Here is a 22,831-nt window from a genome sequence, read left to right on the forward strand (position 1 = left end):
ATAAACTAAACTTGAAAAGCACTTTAGAGCATATATAAAGTTATGGCTTCTTGAAAAAGCTGAAGAAAAAATGTAAAATGTGAGAAATAGAAGAAAAAAAGTATTGTGCATAAGTGGGGGACCCAACATGGGGGAAACTCTGGAGGGTGTGTTTTTTTTTTTTTTGGCGGGAGCTGAAACAGTAAGCAGTGCCTAGGGTTCCATTGCACTTTAGTTCTCCCCTGTACATAGAGCTGTTGTAATGTATTCTTGTTACACCTAAATGCCAGTAACTGTAAATGTCCCTTTGTGAGATTTGCCAACACAGTGTGGTATGTATGCCTGTTGTAATAAGATCATTGTAGCTACAGGTCAGTCTGTGTGTACTACTCCTAAAAGCCTGCAGCATGAACTAAAAAGATGGATAGAAGTGGTGGCAGTGACAGGGTGATACTTAGACTGAAAGTTCCCAGGGGGGCCCCAAAATGCTTACACCGGCCCTGCTACCATGATGCCATTTTGTAAGGCTGTTTATGCACAAAAATGCTTAAATGGTGAAACTAAAAATATCGCATTTTATATAAAATCATAATTGGAAATGGAATGAATTGCAAAACAACGGTGTTTCAGAAATCGAACAATACACTATTTTTAATTTAACGGTTAAGTTACATTACACATTTTGGAGAGGAATATATTCAGAACTTCAGCAGTTTCGAACATCGACCACACAAGCTCGAAACACACAAAAAACTAAACCCAAAGATATGGAATATATCACTCTCCGATATCCACTACAGTGGAGAACGGGAAATATGGTCACTGCTGTTTCGCGATCTCGTGCAAAACACTACCGTCCATTCAGTACAATTAAAAAGCCAGTTCTGAAGGTATCCCATTTGGGGAAGGTTGGGAAGTGGGAAATTATCTCAACACCGTTTCTTATAGATGAGTTAAATCTGCCATGCTTGGTTTAAGACTAGTTGAATATAGGGATGTCACTTTATAGTGGCCTTGAACATCTAGCCTGAAACCAATAATGTATAATGTCAAAGTGAGGAAACCCGCCATTTCCTTAAATGTAGTAGGCATTAAACTTTGCCAAGCATTACAAATCTACACAATTATGGATGTGAATAAACACAACCTGATAGGAAAGCTTTCATTACACACACGTGTGTGTGTATACACAGTGCGCAGCCATCTTCCTGTATGCGTGTGTAAATATATCTAGCTATATATATATATATATATATACTACACAAATTAGGACAACTGCAGCTATTAAGAGTCCAACAAACATATCCGTAAGTCTGCAAAACAAAACACTCTCATTCCATTACCAAGCGTACAGGTTCAACAGAAGCTAATTCGAGGTTAAATGGAATGCACCATTTTCACACAGTGAAACTTCGACTATACACTGCCAAGGTTTATTTGTTCAAAAAACATGTCTGCTTTTACTTCATTTGTGTAGCTACTTATTAAACTCAGCTAGGAGTCCGTAAACATTTTTTTTTGGACAACTAAAACACAGACTCCAATTAAAAAGAGTGGTATTTCCCAGAAGAACTGGCCAACTACGGAAGAGGCAGTCACCACTAGCGCGTGGTCTGTTTTTGTAAGTTAGATGGTAACTTACTGTACCTTGTGAGATTCGTATAACTAAAAACATGTCTTCGGGTGAGTGAAAATTTCGATTAGTTAGTTTTTAGGTTATTTTGACAGCTTTAGAAAGTTTTGATTCATGAAGAGCAAATACGAATGGTATCGTTTAAATTAAACTCGTTTTCTATGTTAATCTTTGGTGGGTGAGAGTAGGTAGGGAGTGAAGTCTGTTTCTCTCGCGTTTATTCATTATTTGGGTTGAATGATAAGAACTGCTGTAGAGTACCAATGCATACTTGGCTAGTAAATAGCTAAGGTGAAAGCGATGAGGAAAAATGATAGTGACGCATGTTGAAAAGTAGGCCTAGCCGCCATATTAAAAGGGAAGGGGCAAACTGGTGGGATGTGTCTCAGTGTTACGCGCTCGACTAGTATGGCTGTAGTTGGGAGAGTTTTTTTCTTCTCTAACTTTAAAGTATTTTTAGTCTCTGATCCTTTGTAGTCACGATCTTGGCAAGAGAATTAGGGGTAGATGTTTATCATTGTGTTACAGTATCTGATAAATTTTGCAAACTTCAGAACGTCACTTTTTATATTTGAATATCAGTGAGAATCTCCATCTAATCAGTGTATTGACCAGGGTTTCAGTCTTAATGGGATAATGCTTTTGCATGCTTATTATATCCTTCAAGGAACACGTCTAAAGCAGTGAAAGCTAACCCAGTGTTTACTAGTGGTAACCATTTTTCTACTAGATGTGGTCCTGTGCATTGACTACATACCTTAGGAAGTTATTCATACGATTAACGGAGTACGTCTGTGCGGAGGTTTCGTTTATTTTGCATTGTGGGGTAGGTCATGCCTCTCAATTATGCTAATTAGAGTGTGTCATTCTTCCGGAGATCAGACTTGCTAAGTAGCACGAGACTAACCGTTAGAAACCTTTTTCTCGCAGAAACCAAGTAAAATACCTGTTCCTGCTCTGCAGTAGACTGTCTGCTCGTTTAAAACACATTTTCTTGATGGGACTCGTACGAAGATGTAACTTTAAATGAGATTTCTTGTGCATACCCGTGGGATTGATTTCAGTTGTACTAGACTAGTATATAATAAATGTCTAAGGTTTGCGACGTACGACTCTTATTCTGTCCCCATGGTTTCCGACGTGCCACTCTTATTGTCCCCATGTGATTTTTACGTCCCTGGCAGATCGTGGCATTTAAAATACTAAGGCTTAACTCTATCGGGAGTATTTAAATGCTCTTTATTTTTACTTATTTTCAAGTGAACGTTCCTCATTTGAGTCTTAATTCAGTATTACATATTGAAAATATTTGGCACACGTTTGTTGCTATTTTTTAAATGGGGATAAGTAATGCTACATACTATTGAACCATTTTCGGTGATATTAGTGTATTAACCCACCAGATGCGCAGTAGCAAACCCCGCCTGACATATTGCAATGTAATTAATATTCAGAATCTGTTCCGAAAGCAAGCCAGTGTTTTATTGTAGACCTTCACTACCAAAAAAATAAATGTTTTACTAGGGGCATTGTACATATTCCAGTCAGTCAATCGGCCAGAGTTCACACCACAAAACTGTTTCTCTAAACGATACCGTTATTAACGGCTGAAATTGTTTGCAGTACCAGCACCTTTGCACAACACTTGTTCATACTAGGCTATCTGCCCTAGGGCATTTATAAGCCTAGCCAGAGTGTGTTTTGCTTTCGCCACCCATTTTAAATGAAATTTGCTATGCCCTTTTTCGAGGTTAGTATACTGTGCCTCTGTCTAACAGTGAAACAGAAGTGATACCCGGGGTAAACCTACCATCTCCCATCCACTCATCAAGATTCCTCTTGAAGAGAGTCAATGAGGGACTCTGCCTAACCTGGACTGGGATTTTATTCCAGAGTGAGGGGAGCGGTTATGAATCTGTCCCTCCAGCATGTCCTATTTATTTCAGTGCTGAGGTTCAAGTCTCTCGAGCGTGTAGCTTGATGGAATTTGGATTGTCTGAGGTGCAGCATGTCCATTAATTCCGGGTTGGACATGGCTTTATACGTCAGGCACAGATCGCCTCTGAGCAGGCGGTATGCCACTGAGTAGAGCTGGAGTTTCTTTAACCGGGCAGCATATGGCATCTGTTTGAGCCCTTTGATCCTCTTGGTGAGGTACTTTTGGGGTCTTTCCAGTTGCTGCAGGTGTCTGGTAAGGTACATCCCAAAAGGGGCATTGTACTCAATTATGGGCCTGATGAGGGATGAGTAAAGAGGTACGATGACCTCCCCTGATCTAGATGTGAATCACTTCATGAATAGGTGGGCTATATAGAATGTTTTTCTAACCACTTTGGCCACGTGGTTGTCAAATGAGAGATTGCTATCAACTTGGGTCCCCAGGTCCCTAATTACTTCTTCCGTACTTAGTGGATTACCACCTATGTGGTAATTTGTGGGCACTTTTGTTTTTGTCAAAGGGGATGACTATACACTTTTTGGCGTTTAGCTTGAGGCCATGGCTCTGGCACCAGTTGTCTCTTTCTATGAGGCCCTTTTGTAGGATGCTTGTGTCGGCTGGAGAGCCTATTGTGGCGTCCAGTTTGCAGTCATCTGCGAACTTGGTCAGCCACAGTCCTTCCGTGTTGGCCTGTACCTCCGAGAAATATATACCGAACAAGAGAGGTCCCAGGACTGAGCCTTGTGGAACGCCACTTGTAACTGGTTTGGAGTCTGACATGGCTCCAGCAATTCTAACCATGTGGGTTCTGTCCTTGAGCCAGTTTGCAACCCATCTAGTGACATAGGGGTTTATATTTAAGCTGGTGAGCTTATCTATAATGCCCGAGTGGGGTATTGTATCAAAGGCTTTTGCACGGTCCAGGTAGGCTGTGTGGACCACCTTCCCCTCGTCAATGGCCTTGGTGACTGTTTCAAAGAAATCGACCAGGTTTAAGAGGCAGGATCTGCCTTTAACAAAGCCGAACTGGGTAGGATCCAGTGTCTGTAGGTCCCCAATATCTTTATTTATGAGGTCCATGATGATCCTTTCCATAGCTTTGCAGACCAAGCTAGTTAAGCTTATGGGGCGATAGTTTCCAGGATCCGTTGAGGCACTACCTTTGTGGATAGGGACCACTGTTGCTGTACGCCACTCTTTGGGTACATATCCTGTAGTAAGGCTGAGATTTAACAGTAGTTTCATGTTTGGGTTTAGTTCTTCTTGGAGTTCTTGTAGGACGCAGCCCGGGACACCATCTGGTCCCATTGATGCTGTGTTTTTTTGCTTTGGAGAGGGCGGCTCTTACCTGAGCATCTGAGATGTCAGGGGGGCAGCACTCTGCTGGGATAGATATTTGCCCTTTTGGTGGGGAAGGGGGGGAGAAGTTTGCGCTGAACCTGTCAGCTAGGATGTTGGCAATGTCTGTGGGTTTGGTGTATTTTTTGTCATTTTGGACTAATTCTGAGCATATCTGGGAATTCCCACCCAGGTTCCTAACATAACTAAAGAAAGCCTTGTGATTATCCTTAGTGTCCTGTGCAACTTTTCTCTCGAAGCTGGCCTTCGACGATTTTATGAGTGCCCGCAGTTTTTTGCTAATACTGATCAGAGATGCCTTCCCTTTTTGGGATTTTGCTCTATCATGTAGTAGCTTCCTCCTTCTATAGTATAGTTTGTTTATGGCTGGGGTCCACCAGACAGGATGCCTAACTTTGGAGGATTGAGTCTTGGTTTTGTTTGGGATTGCATGATCTATGCATTCTGGAAGGTGTTCATAGAATGCGTTTATAAAGGATTCTGCGGTCTGGGCCGTATTTTCCACAGGCCCGGGGGCTTTGAGGGATTCCACCTTGGTTTTGAGGAGTGTGAAATTTGCTTTAGAGAAGTTTTTCACTGTGGTTTTCTGGGCAGGGGCTGGGGTCGGGATGTGAATATCTAGTGAGATTAGTTTATGGTCTGATCTTACCAGTGAGGGATACACTTCTGGTCTGGAGCATAGAGTCCCCATGTTGGTGATGATCAGGTCCAGTATGGTTTCCCCTCTTGTGGGAGTGGCAACAAGTTGTTCCATAGCATTTGAGTTTATAAATTCTAGGAACCTTTGGGCTAGGGTGTTGGAGCTAGAGTAATGCTCCCAGTCTATGTTAGGGTAGTTGAAGTCACCCAATATAATGGTGTTTGGAGAGACCTTCATATTTTCCAGTGTTCTCAGGAAGGCCGAGTGGGGTTCCTGGGTTTGGGAGGGTGGTCTGTAGCAGGCTATAAACTGGAAGGCAGTTTTACCCACTGTTAGTTGCACATGGATAGTCTCTGATGCTTCATGCTGTGCCACCAACCTGGAGGTGTGGGTATCTTTGACGAATATTGATTTTCCCCCTCCTTTCGTGGTTTGGTCCAAGTTTTGGGGCCGAAAAACATGGTATGAGGTATAACCTGGTAGTGCTGGGGTGCTCTCGGGAGCCTTGAACCAGGTTTCTGTTACTGCACAGATATCGATGTTCTCCATGCTAAGGAGAGTTTCGAGTGCGTGCATCTTGAGGGTTAGACTTCTGGCGTTGAGTAGCATTACTCTTAGTTTCTTATCCCTTGTGATACCTATGGAGGTGGGTTTGTCTTTTGAGCCTTGCTTAAAAAAGGCACTATGGGGGTGGCAAGAGCCTTTGCTAATATCCGAAATCCCAGGGGTGACAGGCGCAAGCCGTCCCTAGCGAAGCATCGTGGCTTGTCGAACATGTTAACCCAGGCAGACAGGCATTGGATCCCCTTTGAATGACACCAATACTTAAGCCAGTTGTTGAAATTGATCATCTTGTCTTCATATTGTGGCATCGTTCTTGGTGAGGGTAAGATACTACTCAAGGTCAGGGTCATACTAGCCTGGGCTACATGCTCAGAGAGCTCCTCTATGTCTCTCTTCATGTAGTCCAGGGAGGTACGTCTCAGGTCATTCACACCAGCATGGACAATGACTGAGTCATATTTGTACTTGCCTTGGAGTGACCTAAGTGCTTGTGTTATGTGGCGGATCCTAGCGCCCAACAGGCAGCTCACCGTGACCTTCTCCTTGTTCAGCCTGGTGAGCGGGACGTCAGTGTGCCTGACGATAGTCACCTATTACAAGTGTATCAGGTGTGTTTAGCCTTAAGGGCTGTGACTGTTCGGCACACTGGCTTTGTGAGCTATGTGTTGCACGTGTTTTGTTTTGGGGTAGCGGTTGCTTGGGTGTCTGCTTTGGAGGTCTCTGCTGCTTAGGCAGATTTTTATTTAGAGCCTCCGAGTATGTTTTTGTTTGTTTATGTGTTTGGTTTGCTGTCGTGGTAGGTCTATGTGAGACTGGAATTGTAGTGAGTGTGGTTTCCTTCTCCTCCTGACTGGTTACGCCAGTACTGAGTTGAGAGAGCTTAGCCTCCAGTTTGGCTATATGGTTGCATCTCTCACATGTGTTGGAATTTGTTGGAAGGAGGAGAGGGTTGTCTCCGTACATGAGGCAGTTGTAACATTGCCTCAAGATTCCCAGATTCACCAGCTGGTCCGGAGAGGAGATTGACAACTGACGTTTGGACATGCTAGAATAGTATTGGGAATTCCTTTATAATTGAAAAAAAGGGCCAATGGGGAACAAAGTACTCAAGGGGAGTTTGTGAGGGTGTAGTGCTTTTAATTTTTTAGTGCTGACTTATGTAATTGCTTTAGTGAGCAAGTGCCAGGCTTTAGAGTTGGAATAGGGTGTTTATTATGAGAACTAGATCAGTTCTAAGGGAAAAAGTGAAGAGCAGAATTTGTGGAGCCAAGAATGGTTTAAACCCAATTAAGCGGCGCTGCGCTAAAGCGGGTTTTATACAGGGGGACTTGAAAGAGTTAAAAATTGGCCCAAAACGGCCAATAGACTACCAGATTCTTGTGCTGGGAACACTCCTCCAGGGATAGATAGGCTGCTCCAAGCTTCCCACTGCCACTGGTGAACAAAGAAGCCAAGAAAGGAAATGGGCAACACAGGAACTTTCCAAAAGTCCAGAATACAGCAAAGCCTGTATTTGGACTACTCTAGGTCAGGAAAGACGGGGAAACAAGGAATTTTTTTTTTTTTTTTTGTTTTGTTTTGTTTTTGCAACAAACAGCAGGAAAATGCAATAAATATGTAACGCAGGCTAGCGCACAGTGTGTAGCCTCAACAGGTAAAAGCAACAAACAGGACAAACTTTAAAAGTGCAGTTGCAAAAACAACTTTAAACAGTTTAAAACAGTTCAAGAAGCAGAAATACGTGCAGTTTAGCTAGATCAGACAGTCGCCCAGGTAGTAGCAGGAAAACAAACACTTTAATCAGGTTAGCAGTCGCTCTTTTAGCCTCTCTGCTGCTAGCACCATTCTGCAGGACCACAAGGAGCTTGGCTGAGTAGTAACAAGCGCAAAAACCGCGCCAACGTGGGTTTTATATAGGGGGACTTGAAAGAGGAAAAACTGGCCCAAAACGGCCAATAGACTACCAGATTCTTGTGCTGGGAACACTCCTCCAGGGATAGATAGGCTGCTCCAAGCTCCCCACTGCCACTGGTGAACAAATAAGCCTCCCTTTATCCAAGAAAGGAAATGGGCAACACAGGAACTACCAGATTCTTGTGCTGGGAACACTCCTCCAGGGATAGATGGGCTGCTCCAAGCTCCACACTGCAACAGGAAAGACGGGAAACGAGGATAAATTTTTTTTGGGGGGGGGATGGGGGCGCAAGGGGTCTTGCCCCCCTGAAAAAGGAGAAAGTAATAATTTCGACGAGGATGGAGTTTGTTGTGTGCATGCATTCGTGTCAGGTCATGATGTATTTACATATTGAAACTCTGCCGGCCGCCTTGTCAAACATGCCACGCCTATTCCTACGCGAACTGACTGGTGGGTTAATACACTTCATTATCGCCCCATTTTTTCACTTATAACTTTTTTAGATTAACGAAAACTATAGCTTTCATAGCATGTTGTGGTTTTGTATTAGAACATTACCCCACCAGATGCGCAGTAGCAAGGACCACTGCGCATAATTGGAAGTGATTTGAATAAACAGCAGAAAATCATCGCCTGCACAGTGAATATGCAAAGCATTGTAATTACTTCGGTACAAACCCTTTTCTCTCTTATTTGCTGGTACCAGGATTGTGACATGACAGCAGTCCATTTTCCAGTGATGAAAAGGTTCAGTTATTCAAACAAGCACATAATATGCTGCATTTATAAAAAGTATTACAATATTACACTTAAAATTACAATTCTTTAAAGGGTGAGGGGTGCGAGCACATAATATGCTACATGTATACAAACTATTACAGTATTAGACAGACTTGAAATTACAGTTCTGTAACTGTGCCAGTTGGCAACCTTTCTGGGAGGTCTTTTTATTGCATTTATTGAATTTATTTATTGTCCCACTGCCTATTGCTGCTTTATCTCCAGAAAGATGTGCAAAGAAAGGTGGGGGATGCAGGGGGGCTTGCCCCCTGCTAAACCAATTACTGCACAAAATTATAGTACAGAAAGGTAGGGGGGGTGCAGGGGTTTGGCGTTGGTGGGGGGGCTGCAGGGGTTTGGCGTTTACTTTAAGTAGTTCACTATTGCAGTTACTTGAAAATAGTGTATTTCATCCACAGAAGTGTGTTTGGCTTTGTCTTTTTTTGTGTTTTTGACCCTACAAAGATTCTGACCCGCTAATAGTTGAACAAATCTGCATTTCGTTCCTGCGCCTACTGATATTGGTGCCGATTTTTCATTTTGTCTGAGTGCTGCCTCTTCCCTAGTCTGGCATACAGCCCCCCTCAGCTCTTCACTGTGTTAACAGCGGTCAGATAATGAATATTCAGCATGTCGCTTGGTAATCTGCATTTTTTTTTACTCAACTGTGTTTTCCATGCAACGTTACATGGGCTTGCTCTGCCAATCATGTAGGCCACGCCCATTCCTGCACAAAAATCACAGTGGGGTAATGTTCTAATACAAAGCCAGAGTTGTCAGGTGTTCCCCATTTTGGAGATTGATAGCTCTCTTTGTTTCAGTTCATGCTCCTACTCTGACTTAACGGACTCCGCTGAAAACTGACACTTTTTGTCCAGTCGGACTATCCTGACAAACAAATGTTAAATATTTAAAAAGATGGCCATGTGTAAGCAAGCAGCACTAGTTGATATTTACTTGAAATGTACAAGGTTGTCTTCTTTATCTCCGACAAAACCCTGCTCTGCATAACCAAAGTCAATAACACTGCAGGAAAAAGTCTGTTCTCCCACACCATTGCTAGGGGAATGGAATAACCTCAAGTATCTCCTCTGCATCATCCATCTCACCTTTCAAGACATCACTAAAGTCACACACCTTGCAATCATGGCTGTGTCCCTGTATCACATAAAATCTTTTCTGCTGTTCTCCTAACTTGCCACACTTCATCTCCTCACTGCTTGCCTCAGCTATTCTGTACTACTCAAATACTCCCTATCAGGAACTACTGTCCTACAAACTATTTCTCATGCTATGACATATCTCCCGAATAGCATTCCTTCATTTTTATGCTTTGTACTACCAATAGGGAATTCAAAGTTTTGCTATCTATATACCAAGCTTGTTCAAATCAAACTAAGGTACGAAAAATCTCCTTGATTGTATATGTGCCACTGTATATAAGTTTTCTGTCATTCGTGGATTAAGTGCTGTCATATAAAGACATGGAGCTCTGATTACTTTTTTTTGTCATTTGTTGTATTTGTACTGTTATGGAGCTTTTCTCCCCAGGCCTCTGCTGTAAATGGACCTTGTTCAGTCGGACTTTCCCGGTAAACAATTTTTTATTTTATTTTTTTACTTTACATTTATCTTTTTGGTTGGCACTCTGGGCGCTTTTGGCATGTTGCGGAAGTAACTTGTTTTTAGTCATTTCTTAAAAAAAAAAAAAAAAAATTGTGATGTGTTGGATTTTGAATTGCAGTGTATCTGTGTCATTTAAAACATGGTCTTTTTAAGGAAAGCAATTTTAATCACTCGTTTTAGGATTGTGTGAATAAGAACACATCATCTTGTTGGCTTGTGCAGGTATGTGTGGGGAATGGACAGAGTGGTATTTGCCCATCCCTCTTGGATACATACCTGTAACCGAACATTCCATCCCTAATCCTGAAACCCCTTAACACTGCTGTAGTTGCTGTTTAAGTTGGTGGTAATAAAGTGCCATCTGTTGCTGTGTCATACATGACATGTGGTACTTGCTACTGTGCAGTTGCTGTGATTTTTTTCAGTTTGTGTGCATTCTGCCTCAAGATGAGCAGGTGCAAAGTCATTCCCAGCCTTGAGTTGTGTTTTGTCATGATGTGTGTTTATGTGGCACTTGTATTTGGGGAGTCGAGCAGAGTGGATTGCATTTTTAAATTTTTACAGTAACACAAGTTAACTTGTCAAGCGGCTTTTTTTTTTTTTTTTCCCCGTCATTGCCAGGAAAGTCTGACTGGCAAAGCCTCTTTCAGTGGAGGCCCAGTGAAAAAAGCTCCACTTCACATATGTTTGTGTAGGTCGTTAGCAAGAATTGATGGTGACAAATATCTTAGCAGGCAGTAATCGTTATGTTATACGTGGCACAGTAGTTTTGCTCTGAAATTGGTTGTGGTAGGTGGCTTGCTGTGCATCTCTGTGAGATTGGATAAGTGCGTAGTAAGTTTTATTGTGCATTACCTTTTAGAATGGTTATTCTCTTCCTGTCCTAGAGCATGCACGGTGGCAAAAAGCTAAAAATTGCTTCAAAAACTGCAACACTTTTTTTATTCGTAATAAAAAGGGACAAACTGAAATACTGAACAGCTTTTAAAGTAGCTAGTTTGTCAGGAGTACGTCTGCTTGTGGCAGCAATATGCATTTTACAGTTGTCACAACTGTAAGACTTTGCTTTCCCCTCTGTCAGCTTGTCCATTCTTTCCACTGCGTACAGTACCAGGGGTATATTTTTTGCAATTTTTCTGTTTAAATTCCTAACCTTGCTGTGAGTGTTCTATGCTGAGGACTTTGAATGCCATGGAAACTGGTGTGGGGTGAATGACTTGACTTTTTTTTTTTTTATCAAAACATCCCTCAAGACAGCCATGTGGCATCCCCTTGGAAGCCCGAGTTCCCATGTGATCTTAATTTGCCACCTGGGATTTGGTCATGGGAACTCTTCCCCCAAGTGTGCACTCCAGTACACTTCCCCCAAGAAGATTTGAGCCAGCAGGGCTACGTCACTCCTCATTTTTCCCTAGGTTAGCAAGCTGCTAGTAGAACACTGGTTGCTTGAGTTATAGTTGGCCTTTATTCTTGTCTGCCATCAGAGTGGGCTTGTGTGCTCTTCTGCCTCTTGGTACAAGTATGTGGGAGCAGCTGAAGCTTCACATATTGCAAAGAAGTATGATCCAGTCTCCATTTAAGTGGCTGGTTGCAATTTTGCCTTGGTCATGATTCCCCTCTTGAGAGCAAAGTGAAGCAAAGCTCAAGGTGGGTTTCTTGACATCACGTCTTCCAAATAACATTGTTACCTTTGGTGACCTGTCCATACACAAGTATGTGCTGGCTTACAGATGATATACAAACATAATTCATACACAGGCAAAATACATATGTTTGCCGTGTACTAAAATTAGAAAGTTTTTTGATTTGTTTTGTTTGAACATTGGTAAGTCATTTGAGACTTGTCACTGCCAGAATTGTGAAGTTTTTTATTTTTGGAGTGTCTGCATCAGAAGGGGGTTTAGTAATGGGACTGGTGTAAAAGCAGGACTTTTTATTGGTGGATACATTTTCACTTGGATAGTTAAAATTGCAGATGTGAATTTTTTTCTGCTTGGAATAATTTTGCAATGAGTACAGTGACCGTCACAGTTACGGTTGAGAGTTTTAATTTCTATTCACATTTCTCTGTGGTGTTTACCAGTTTAATAATTGGCAGAGAATTTTTCTGAGGTACAGAAGCCGCCTTGTTTTAAGGCGAGAGTTGTCTAGTGGTGTAGATAGCTGTAGTGGTACTTGTGCAAGGCAGCAAGATTGTTTGGTTGGAATGATCATTTGCAATCTTTTATAAGCTTGGCTAGCTGAGGAGCTTTAAGGGCTGGTGAACGCTGATGAGGCATGTAGGAGACTTTGGGAGGAGAGATGTGAGCTTTGGTCTTGTTTGCATGTCCTGTTGGGAAAAGTTTAACTATGTGACTGTATTGGATTTGCTGATCAGTCAGATTATGGTCTGCTGCTATTCCTAATATTTCTGCTTTGGGCACAACCTCTGTTCTAGTATTGCTGACTGATAGCAAGTCACCATTTGTTAGTGGTGAAAGTAGCATTAGTTTAATCTTGCGTTTAGTAGTTTTGTCTTGCTTAAGTCAGCTTGCAGTTTTTTTTTGGGGGGGGGGTACTTGCGTATTATCGCAACCACATTCCAGACAGGAGAAACTGCTAATTTCCAAGCCCTTCTCCTGATGTAATGTGTGGTGTATAGGTCGCCAAGGTTTGGAAATCAAGTTGGCATGTACATGTGGGGAAATTGCTTGTTCTCTTCAAAAGTAAAGTAGGCGCCGCCTATCATGTAGTAAAGTAGGCGCCGCCTATCATGTTTCAAGTCTACGGAATTTTGCTCTGTTCTACTTTTATGTAGTAAAGGGTAAAAACTCTCAAACACGTGTTATTGATTTTTTTTTTAAATTATTGTGTACAGTGTCTTCTGTATACTGGATGCTTTGTGTGAGCTTGTGCTTACCTAGTCTTAATATCCACATAAACAAATGTAGAGCTGGTCCTTGAACCCCTTTTCAGTCACTACCTTGGTACAAGAACATAATTTGACAAAGTTATGCTTCTGGTAGTGAGTATGTTATCAAACACCAGACTAATACAGATGTTGCACATCTTGCACAGATGAGGCTTTCTGGGGGGGGGGGTGATTTGAACTTGGAAAGCAAAAACAGAATGAGATTTAAAGAGACTATGCTGTAATGTTGGGGGGGAGGGGCTAGGAGAACAGTTTTTATTTATTGACAAATTTAAATTATCTGTTGGGCTTACTTGAGTATAACTAGATGCAGTCTAAAGAAATTGACTTAACCTTGTGAAATTTCCAGAGAAGTGTTGGATATCCTAGCACTGACGTTCAGTTGTGGAGTGCACAGTAACAGCCATAGGTGCCAGAAACTGTTGAAAACTGGGGGGGGGGGGGGTGATAGGCACACTTGGTGATCTAAAAAGGGTTCACTTGGAGGACATTTTAAGCTTAGCCAATTCCATTTTGGTGCTTGAATTAACATTTTCTGATCTGTTACCTATCCCATGGCTGATAATTGTATATTAGCCCTAGTGAGAATAACTGATCATACATTGATAATTTGAGGGGACCCATGTAGGGGATGCAGCATTTAGGAATTGCCTCGTTCCAGACACAGACATGCCTGTTAAAAAGCTAAACAGAGCGCCGGCCTGTTCTTGAAGACTGCTAATGAGGAGCTTTGTTTGATATAGATAGGTAGTATATTCCAGAGTATGGGAAGTCTATGGGACAGGAATCTATCCCTCCGGCACGTTCTGTTTATTGTGGTGACAAGGTTTAGGTCCCTAGAGCGTGTAGCTCTGAGGGATTGGGATTTCTTTAAGTGGAGCATGTCCCAACAGCTCTGGGTTTGACATAGCTTTGTATGTTAGGCAGAGGTCACCTCTGAGTAGGCAATATGCGATGGAGTAAAGCTGGAGTTTTTTGAGACTATCTGTGTAGGGCTTCTGTTTGAGGCCGGTAATCCTCTTTTTGAGGTATTTCTGCGGCCTTTCCAGTTGTTGTAGATGTCTTGTGAGGTACATACCAAAAGGGGCGTTGTACTCTATAATGGGTCTAATGAGTGATGTGTAGAGGGGAACAATGACCTCTCTTTTTTTCTGGATGAGAAACCTTTTGTGATGAGGTGTGCCACGTAGAAGGATTTCCTGACTACTATGGCGATGTGATTATCAAAGGAGAGACTACTGTCCACCTGTGTCCCCAAAGTCTCATCAAACATTCGGTGTTAGTGTACTACCGCCTATGTTGTAGTTCATGGGTACAGAGATTTTACCAAAGGGGATGACAGTGCACTTTTTGGCATTGAGTTTGAGGCCATGGCTTTGACACCAGGCTTCTGTCTCAGTGAGGCCCTTTTGTAGGATGTCCACATCGTTAGGAGTTTCGATTTATGGCTCCTAGTTTGCAGTCATCTGCGAACTTCGTTATCCAAAGACCTTCTGTATTGGCCTGTACTTCAGAGAAGTAGATACCAAACAGGAGAGGACCCAGGACTGAACCCTGTGGTACTCCACTTGTCATTGGTCCGAAGTCTGATTTGGAGTCTGATACTTTCACAGTGTGGGTTCTGTCAGTGAGCCAGTTGGCAACCCATCTTGTTGACGTAGGGATTTATACCTAGTTTAGTGAGTTTATGTATAATTCCAGAGTGGGGGGTGGTATCAAGCCTTGACAAGATCTAGATAGGCTGTGTGAACCACCTTACCCTCGTCTATGACTTTGGTGACTGCTTCAGAGAAGTCTGTCAGGTTTAGGAGACATGGTCTGCCTTTTACTAACCCGAACTGAGTGGGTCCAGAGTTTGGAGATTACCAATGTCTTTGTTTATAAGTTCCATGATGATACGTTCCATGGCCTTGCAGACCAAGCTTGTCAGGCTAATGGGGTGGTAGTTCCTGGGGTCTGTGGTGGCTCCCCCTTTGTGGAGTGGGATAACCGTCGCTGTGCGCCATTCAGTGGGCACAAAGCCTGAGGTGAGACTATGATTGAACATGGTACTTGGGTGAGGTGCCAGTTTGTTCTGTAGTTCGTGTAGAATGCAGCCTGGGATGTTGTCTGGCCCCATGGATGCTGTGTTCTTGGCTTTGGAGAGTGTGTTTTTTTACCTGTGCAGCCGTGATTACAGGAGCTTTGCATTCTTCCGGTATAGAGATGGGTCCTTTAGGGAGAGTGGGGTAAAGTTAAGTTAGCACTGAACCTATCTGCCAGGATGTTGGCAATATCAGTCGGGTCTGTATATTTAGTGCCATTGTGCTGCAACTCTGAGCAGATCGGAGTGTTGCCATTGAGATTCTTGACATAGCTATAGAATGCTTTGTGGCTGTCTTTGGAACCAGTGGCGATTTTTCTTTTTTTTTTTTTTCGTAACTAGCTTTGGAGGATTTTATGAGGGATCGCAGCTTCTTACTGAGGCTGACCAGGGAGTTCCTCCACTCATGGGATTTTACTCTTGGGAGCTCCTCCACTCATGGGATTTTACTCTCTTTTGCAACAGTTTCTTTCTTCTGTTTTACAGTTTGTTTATGGCAGGAGACCACCAGATTGGCTTCCTTTTTTTGGAGGATAGCATCTTGGTTCTGTTTGGCATAGCACGATCCATGCACTCGTGTAAGTTCTTATAAAGTGCAGTTGTGTAGGATTCAGTAGTCGTAAGTGTATTGCCCATCTGCTTGGGTATCGTGAAGTTCATCACTTCTGTCTTAAGAAGCATGAAGTTGGCTTTGGAGAAATTTTTTACCGTGGTTTCCTTAATGGGGGGGTGGGGGCAGGATGTGGATATCTAGGGCGATTAGCTTATGATCGGACCAGTGAGGCATTGACTTCAGGTGTGGAACACCGGTCAGTCATGTTGGTAATGACTAGATCTAGGCTATTGTTGCCCCTAGTGGGGGTGTGGATAAGTTGATCCAGGGCATTGGAGTTTATGAATTCCAGAAAGCATTGAGCGAAGGAGTTGGTACACGAGTAGTTTTCCCAGTTAATGGTGGGGTAGTTGAAATCGCCCATTATTAGGGTGTTTGGTTGAACCCTAATATTTTCCAGTACATCAAAAAAAGAGGAGTGGGAATCCTGGGGCATGGTGGGGGATCTGTAGCAAGCTACAATTTGGATTGCAGTTTTGCCCAGAGTTAGTTGCCCTTGGATAACCTTGGATGCATTATGCTGAGCAACTAGCCTGGAGGTGTGGATATCCTTAATTAATATGGACACACCTCCGCCTTTGGTGTTCCGGTCCAGGTTATATGGCCGAAAAGTGTGGTATGAGTTATAGCCTGGTGGTGCAGGGGTGCTCTCTGGAGCCTTGAATCAGGTCTCGGTCATTGCACAGATATCTATGTTCTCCATTGTAAGGAGTCCCTCGACTGAGTGCATTTTGAGATTTAGACTTCTAGCATTGGCCATCATACTTAACCCCCTCACAGGTGTGTTTGGGTGAGAGTAGGCCTTGGAGGAAAAACTCCATTGGCAAGTGGTATGACACTGCCTAATAAAGCTTCTATTTCTTTGCCATCCCCAGAGATGGCGAGTTATTCCGGGGGTAGCAGAAAGGGTTCAACAGTCCTGGTAGATGAAAAGCGGCCTTAAGTATTGATAGTCAGCTGTATGGAACCAAAAAAAGTGGTGTAGTTTCATGTTTTGTATGGGGGGGGGGTGCAGCCCCTTTGTGCCTCCCACATAACTGAGTGGCCACCTAAAATTTCCATGGTGTAGTTTAGGACCCATTCACTGAAATCATGTTTTAAAAGTGGTGAAAGCTGACTGAATTTATTAAATCTATATCTCCCAATCATCCTACCCCAAGTGAACTATGCAGCCACATATTCATAATATGGTTTGTGTCCCCAGTTTCTCCTTTAACCATCCACTGTTTTCTAATCGTACGGTGTGCTGTTTATAAGAAAAATAAACATGAATTGTGTAACTTGTGTGTAATATTTTTAATATATATATATATATATATATATATATATATATATATATATATATATATATATATGCTATATGACTATAAACTGGAACAGAAATCGAAGCTCACTCTGCTCCTTGAGCAAAGGTGCACTTCCCATAGCAGGATGATTTTGGAGCAAACCACTTAAATTTTTTTCTGGACTGTTAGGTTATTTGCAGTTGGCATGGTGGTGCTGCGGTGGCGTTGTCACCTCACAGTTAGACGTTGCCTGTTTGATTCTCAGAGCGTCTTCTGTGTGGCGACATGCGTGAATGGGCGCTCACTCTGCTCCTTGAGCAAAGGTGCACTTCCCATAGCAGGATGATTTTGGAGCAAACCACTTAAATTTTTTTCTGGACTGTTAAGTTATTTGCAGTTGGCATGGTGGTGGTGCTGCGGTAGCGTTGTCACCTCACAGTTAGACGTTGCCCGTTTGATTCGCAGAGCGTCTTCTGTGTGGGGACATGCGTGAATGGGCGTTCCTTCGTTGAAGGTTGTGTGTTAGGCCCGACAAGCCAGCACATAAAAATCTACTGCCAATCATTAGCGGACCGGTGTTCCGCTGTGGCGACCCCTAACCGGGAAAAAGCCGAAAGACTCAGCAACAACAGCTGTGTACTAGTCCTGCTTCTGGCTATTGTAATCTTAAATTATTTATTTATTTAGTTAAATTTGTTGACCGGGAGTGTCCGACTGGATGTAGGTCCATTTTCAGCGGAGGCCCAGGGAGAAAAGCTCCACAGTAAAATAAACAGACAGTAGTTACATTGGATTACATAGCGATTAACAATTTAACATAGCAATTACTTACAACATATTTACAGATGAAGAACATAGTACATCAGTAGACAACTAGAATCTTTATCTGTGAAGTAAATAACAGACTTTAACAAATGTTACAATGAGAAGTTCCTGCTGTATAATAAGTACTAGGCTTATGAGCATCTGAGCTTGCTATAATCAAGGCAGTTAGTCGAGTGGAGAGAAAGGTAGTGGTTGGATGGGGTGGATGATATTAGAGTGGGAGTTGCAAGGGCATAGCCAGTATGTTTTTAGGTGTGCTTTTAGTAAAATATTGAAGTGGCTGCATGATGGTACGGAGGTAATTGTGGGTGGGAGTGAGTTCCATAATTTGGCTATGGCGCAAGAGAATAGTGCTTCATCAGCAGAGTTATTGGCTTTAGTGATCTGCAAGTGATTTTTGTTGCTGGATCTTAGTGGTCTGGTGGTGCGATAGGGTTGGAGTAGATTCTGGAGGGATGGGACATTTAGTGGATGGTTTACTAGTCTGTGGGCGAGTGAGAGTTGATAACCACTGAAGGAGGTGAGGGAGTTCAAGCCAGTCCAGTTCAGCAAGTGAGAGACAGTGGTGACTACGGTAGGATGTCCTTGTGGCGAATTTGGCGATTTTGTTGTAGCAGGTCTCTAGCTTGTTTAGATCACATTGCCTTAGGTTGGTATATATTGGAGAGGCATAAAGTAGGGTGGAGATAAGGTGGGAATTTGCTATTGAAATCTTTGGTGAGAAATTGCTTATTTCTGTATAACGCTCCTAGTTTTTTGTGGACTTTTTTTATGGTCATGGATATGTGAATGTCATTGACATTTCCACTCCTAGCAATTTGGTTTGTTCAGTTGGGTATATAGTGGTGTTGTCTTTTGCTGTGATGTTAGTGAGAGTTGTTTTGAGTGTGTTTGGTTGGTTGGAAGATGAGTAGTTTTTGTTTGGGTTGAGTATTAATTGGGCATCAGATAACCATGTTTCAACAGAGGAAAAGGCTTCTTGTGTGACTTTTTGCAGTTTGGGTAGGGGCTGGGCTGAGCAGATGATGGTAGAGTCATCTGCGTATTTTATGAGTGTGCCATGTTTGGTGGCAGAGGCTAGATTATTGGTGTAAACAGAGAAGAGTAGGGGTCCAAGGATGGATCCTTGGGGAACCCCTATGGAGACAGATAGTTGGGGAGATATGTCATTCTGCCATACAATGGATTGTTGGCGGTCAGACAGGTAACTCTGAAACCAGTTGGTGACTGATTGTGAGAAGGATAGGTTATTGAGGACAGAGATAAGTTGTTTGTGTGGGACCATATCAAATGCTTTAGATAGGTCTCGGAAAGTAGCAGAGGAGAGAGAGCCATTGTTTTTATGCTGAAGGATAGTGTTTAGTAAAGGAGAGTAAGGCAGTGGTGGTGCTATGGTTTGGTCGGAAACCATGCTGAGTACTGGAAAGGAGGTTGTTCGTAAGTAGGTAGTCTGAGACCTGAGAGTGTATGCATCTCTCTAGTAGTTTGGAGAGAGAATAGCTATGGGGCGGTAATTGGTTAGTTCTGCAGAGGGTCCGCCTTTGTGGAGGGGAATTATATGTGATACTTTCCACAGTGTGGGAACGTAACTTTCTGACAGAGATCGGTTAATCAAGATGGATACTGGGTAGGCCAGAGCATCAGATACGATTTGTAGGTATTCACTTGGGAGGTTGTCTGCTGCTAATTTGGTTGGTTTAAGTTTAGTTAAGAGTTTTTTATGTTGGAGGTAGGTACAGGAGAAAGAGAAGGCAGTGGGGAGATTTACTAGTTGAAGGTGTGGGTGGAGGGGGGGGGGTTGTGTTTAACTAGTGATAGTATGGTTTGGGTGAAGTGTGTGTTGAATGAGGTAGCAATATTTTCTGTGGAGTGAGGGATGTTAGGAGTGGTACTGACTTTACCTGGGTGGAGGATGGAGTTTATGGAGGACCAGAATTGTTTGGGGCTGTGTTGTGAGGAGTCTAGGGCAGACTGGTAGTATTGGAATTTGTCCTGTTTTATTAGCTTTTTGACTCTATTGCGTAGTTCTAGGAATTTCTGTCTAGCTGAGGGGGTTTTGGTTTTGCGCCAGTGCTCCCAGGCTTTATCCCTGTTTTTCATTTCTGACCTAGTGGTTTTCTGTAGCCATGGGGAGGGTTGTGCTTTGGTTCTGGAAAATCTTATGGGGGCATGGTAATTTAAGGATGTTCAGGAAGGTAGTATTAAAAAATACAACTGCGTCATCTAGACTGAGGTACTTTAGAGGATGCCAGTTACATTCTTTGAGGGATAATACGAATGTGAGTGGGTTAAAGTTTAGGTTTTTACGTATTTGACGGTAGATGACAGGTTTAGCTTGGTATAGGTATATTTTGAGTAGGAATGTTGGGGAGTGATCACTGATGCTATCTGATAAGCAGCCTGTTATATATGACTAGGGGCTCTTACTGACTAGTATCCAATCCAGGGTAGTGTGCTTGCTGGAGTTTTTATTTGTCCTGGTTGGTGACTGGACTAGTTTTGGTGAAGCCATGAAGATGTACATGATGGGTTGGATTGTTGCCAGAACAGGATTGCCAGTCAATATTGAAATCACCTAAGATGATAGTTTATTGGGGGAGATGGTGGGTAGACCAGCTGAGGAGGTTTTCTAGTGGAGGGATGTTTTTGCCAGGTGGGAAGTAGCATCCAATTATGTTGATGGTTTTGTTTTGGTTAATTTTGAGGTTGGTATATATTATTTCTTCATTGCCTATTTGTGGAGCTGATGATTTTAAGATCTGGATGTTTAGATGCTGTTTATTTTAGCTACACCACCTTTTTTGTTTAGCCGGTCTACTCTTAGTATGCCGTAACCTGTAGGGAGTATTTGCTCACTGGTAATGTGAGGTTTTAGCCAGGTTTCTGTCAGGATGACTATATCTGGGGAGTACAAGTCTATGGTGGCATGGAGTTCATGGACTTTGTTGGATATACTTCTAATATTTAGGCTTAGTAGAAGGAAGTCACTTGGGTTTCTATTGGCTGTAATATGGGAGAAGTTGAGGTTTCTAGTCTGATTTATGAGGATTGGGGTTGGAGATGGTAGGGCCAGGGTTGGGGTGGATGTCTCCACTTAGGGCTAGTTTTGATATGCATGAGATTATTAGTTTTCTCAGTTTTTGAATGTGTTTGTTTATAAGGGAAGCTTTATGATTGTGCTCTGTGGGTAATAGGTATGGTGGGAGGGGTTACTATGTTAAGTTGTAGGGATGCTTTATGTTTGAGTAATATAGTTGGTAGAATATGTGGGGGTGCATAGGGATGGTTCTTGAGCTGGTGGGAGGGGAGCTGAGTGTGGGTGAGACGAGTGGTGGTGTGAGTAGTAGTACAGTGGTAGTGGTTGAGTGGGGGAATGATGGAGCTTTGGTAGGATGTAAGATATGCAAGGAGAGTGCATGCAGTGAGCATAGGAAAGGTAAGCTTGTACATGTTGAGGAGGTGTGATGGTAAAGGGAAGATGGAGGAGGTAGTGTTGGGTTAGCGCTGTGGTTGGCTTTTGGAAAGATGGGAGGGGTTTGAGTGCAATAAAGCTGGGGAGCGAAGCGGGTATAGACCCTGTTAGTTGCTCGTATGAGGGGGCTGGAAACAATCCCAATTGACCAAGGACTGCTCTGAAACTAAGTCATTTCTTAATTTCTCAGGTGGAAAAACAGGATAACCTTGTATCAGTAGGCTACTGTGTGAATTTAACCTTACCTGTAGCAGAGGGAAGCTAACCCAAATTGGGTTTTAACAGTAATTCCTGTGAGTAGTATACCCAAGCTGCAACCCATTTTAGCAGGTGCAGAAACAAAATCTTGACCTTCCATTATTTTTACTACCAGGTGGACGTTAAGGTAGTACTGTGGTGCTTTTGTGTGGCTTTTGTGTGGCAGCTTTTCTGTGTATTGATACATTTGTATGCTGATGCATTTTATCAGAGGTAAGTATAGGGAGTTTTTGTATACAAATGGGCGTAGGGGCAGTGTATGCTGTTGGGAATATGTAAGATGATGTGCTGTTGTTGGGAATATGTAAGATAAGGACCAGCATCTTTTGGACAAGACACGTTTGTTTTTGAGGTGTGTGTGCATGTGCACCATTGCAGTCTCTGAAAAGTGAATGTACAGGCAAGTGATGGGAGATTCATGCTGAAGGCAGTTAACCCAAGGTAGGTGCAGATGATTGGGGTAGGTACAGACTAGTAACCAGAGATGACAAAACACTTGAGGGTGAAGCAGAACCAGCAGTGTTGTAGAATTTGCTGCTGGGGAAATGGCAGATATGTAGCATTGCACTGTACTTGAATGCTTTTTTTCTGAAATAAGGTTTAACTACCAGATGTTCATAGAGCAAGTGGGTTTCGAGCAGCGCAGGCATATGAGGCAGATTGGTGAGTAATGTGCTGTACATTGAATTAAAGGAAGCTGTTGGGCTGTAAGATCAACTTGCTTGTTAAGGCTTTAAAGTTACTATCATGTTCTGTTTACAGTCTCATTGTAAAGCCAATTGTGAGGGGATGAATTGGAGAAAAAATGCATCTCTGGTTTGGCAGATGTTTCACTTTGTACAGTTAAGGTCAAAGACTCTTATTGGTGTGAGTGGAAAAGAATCATTGGATCATATCTTCTGTAGCTCAAAAAAAACACTCGCTTTTTTGGGGTGAGGGGTCAAGTCT

General features: G+C 42.7%; 1 protein-coding gene across 1 annotated transcript in view; it reads left to right on the top strand.

The window, feature by feature from the left end:
- Positions 1-1,538: 1,538 nt before the first annotated feature.
- The window catches only part of LOC122787881 (RNA-binding protein FUS-like), a 921,130-nt gene continuing 899,837 nt past the window's right edge, over positions 1,539-22,831 (top strand). The window contains exon 1 of the mRNA XM_044054799.1: positions 1,539-1,662. Coding sequence (XP_043910734.1) covers positions 1,653-1,662 — 10 coding nt within the window. The 5' untranslated portion in view covers positions 1,539-1,652. The remainder of the gene's footprint in view (positions 1,663-22,831) is intronic.

The sequence above is a fragment of the Protopterus annectens genome, chromosome 13.part0 (assembly GCF_019279795.1).
Source record: "Protopterus annectens isolate FY-2018-M chromosome 13.part0, PAN1.0, whole genome shotgun sequence".
NCBI classification, from domain to species: Eukaryota; Metazoa; Chordata; order Ceratodontiformes; family Protopteridae; genus Protopterus; species Protopterus annectens.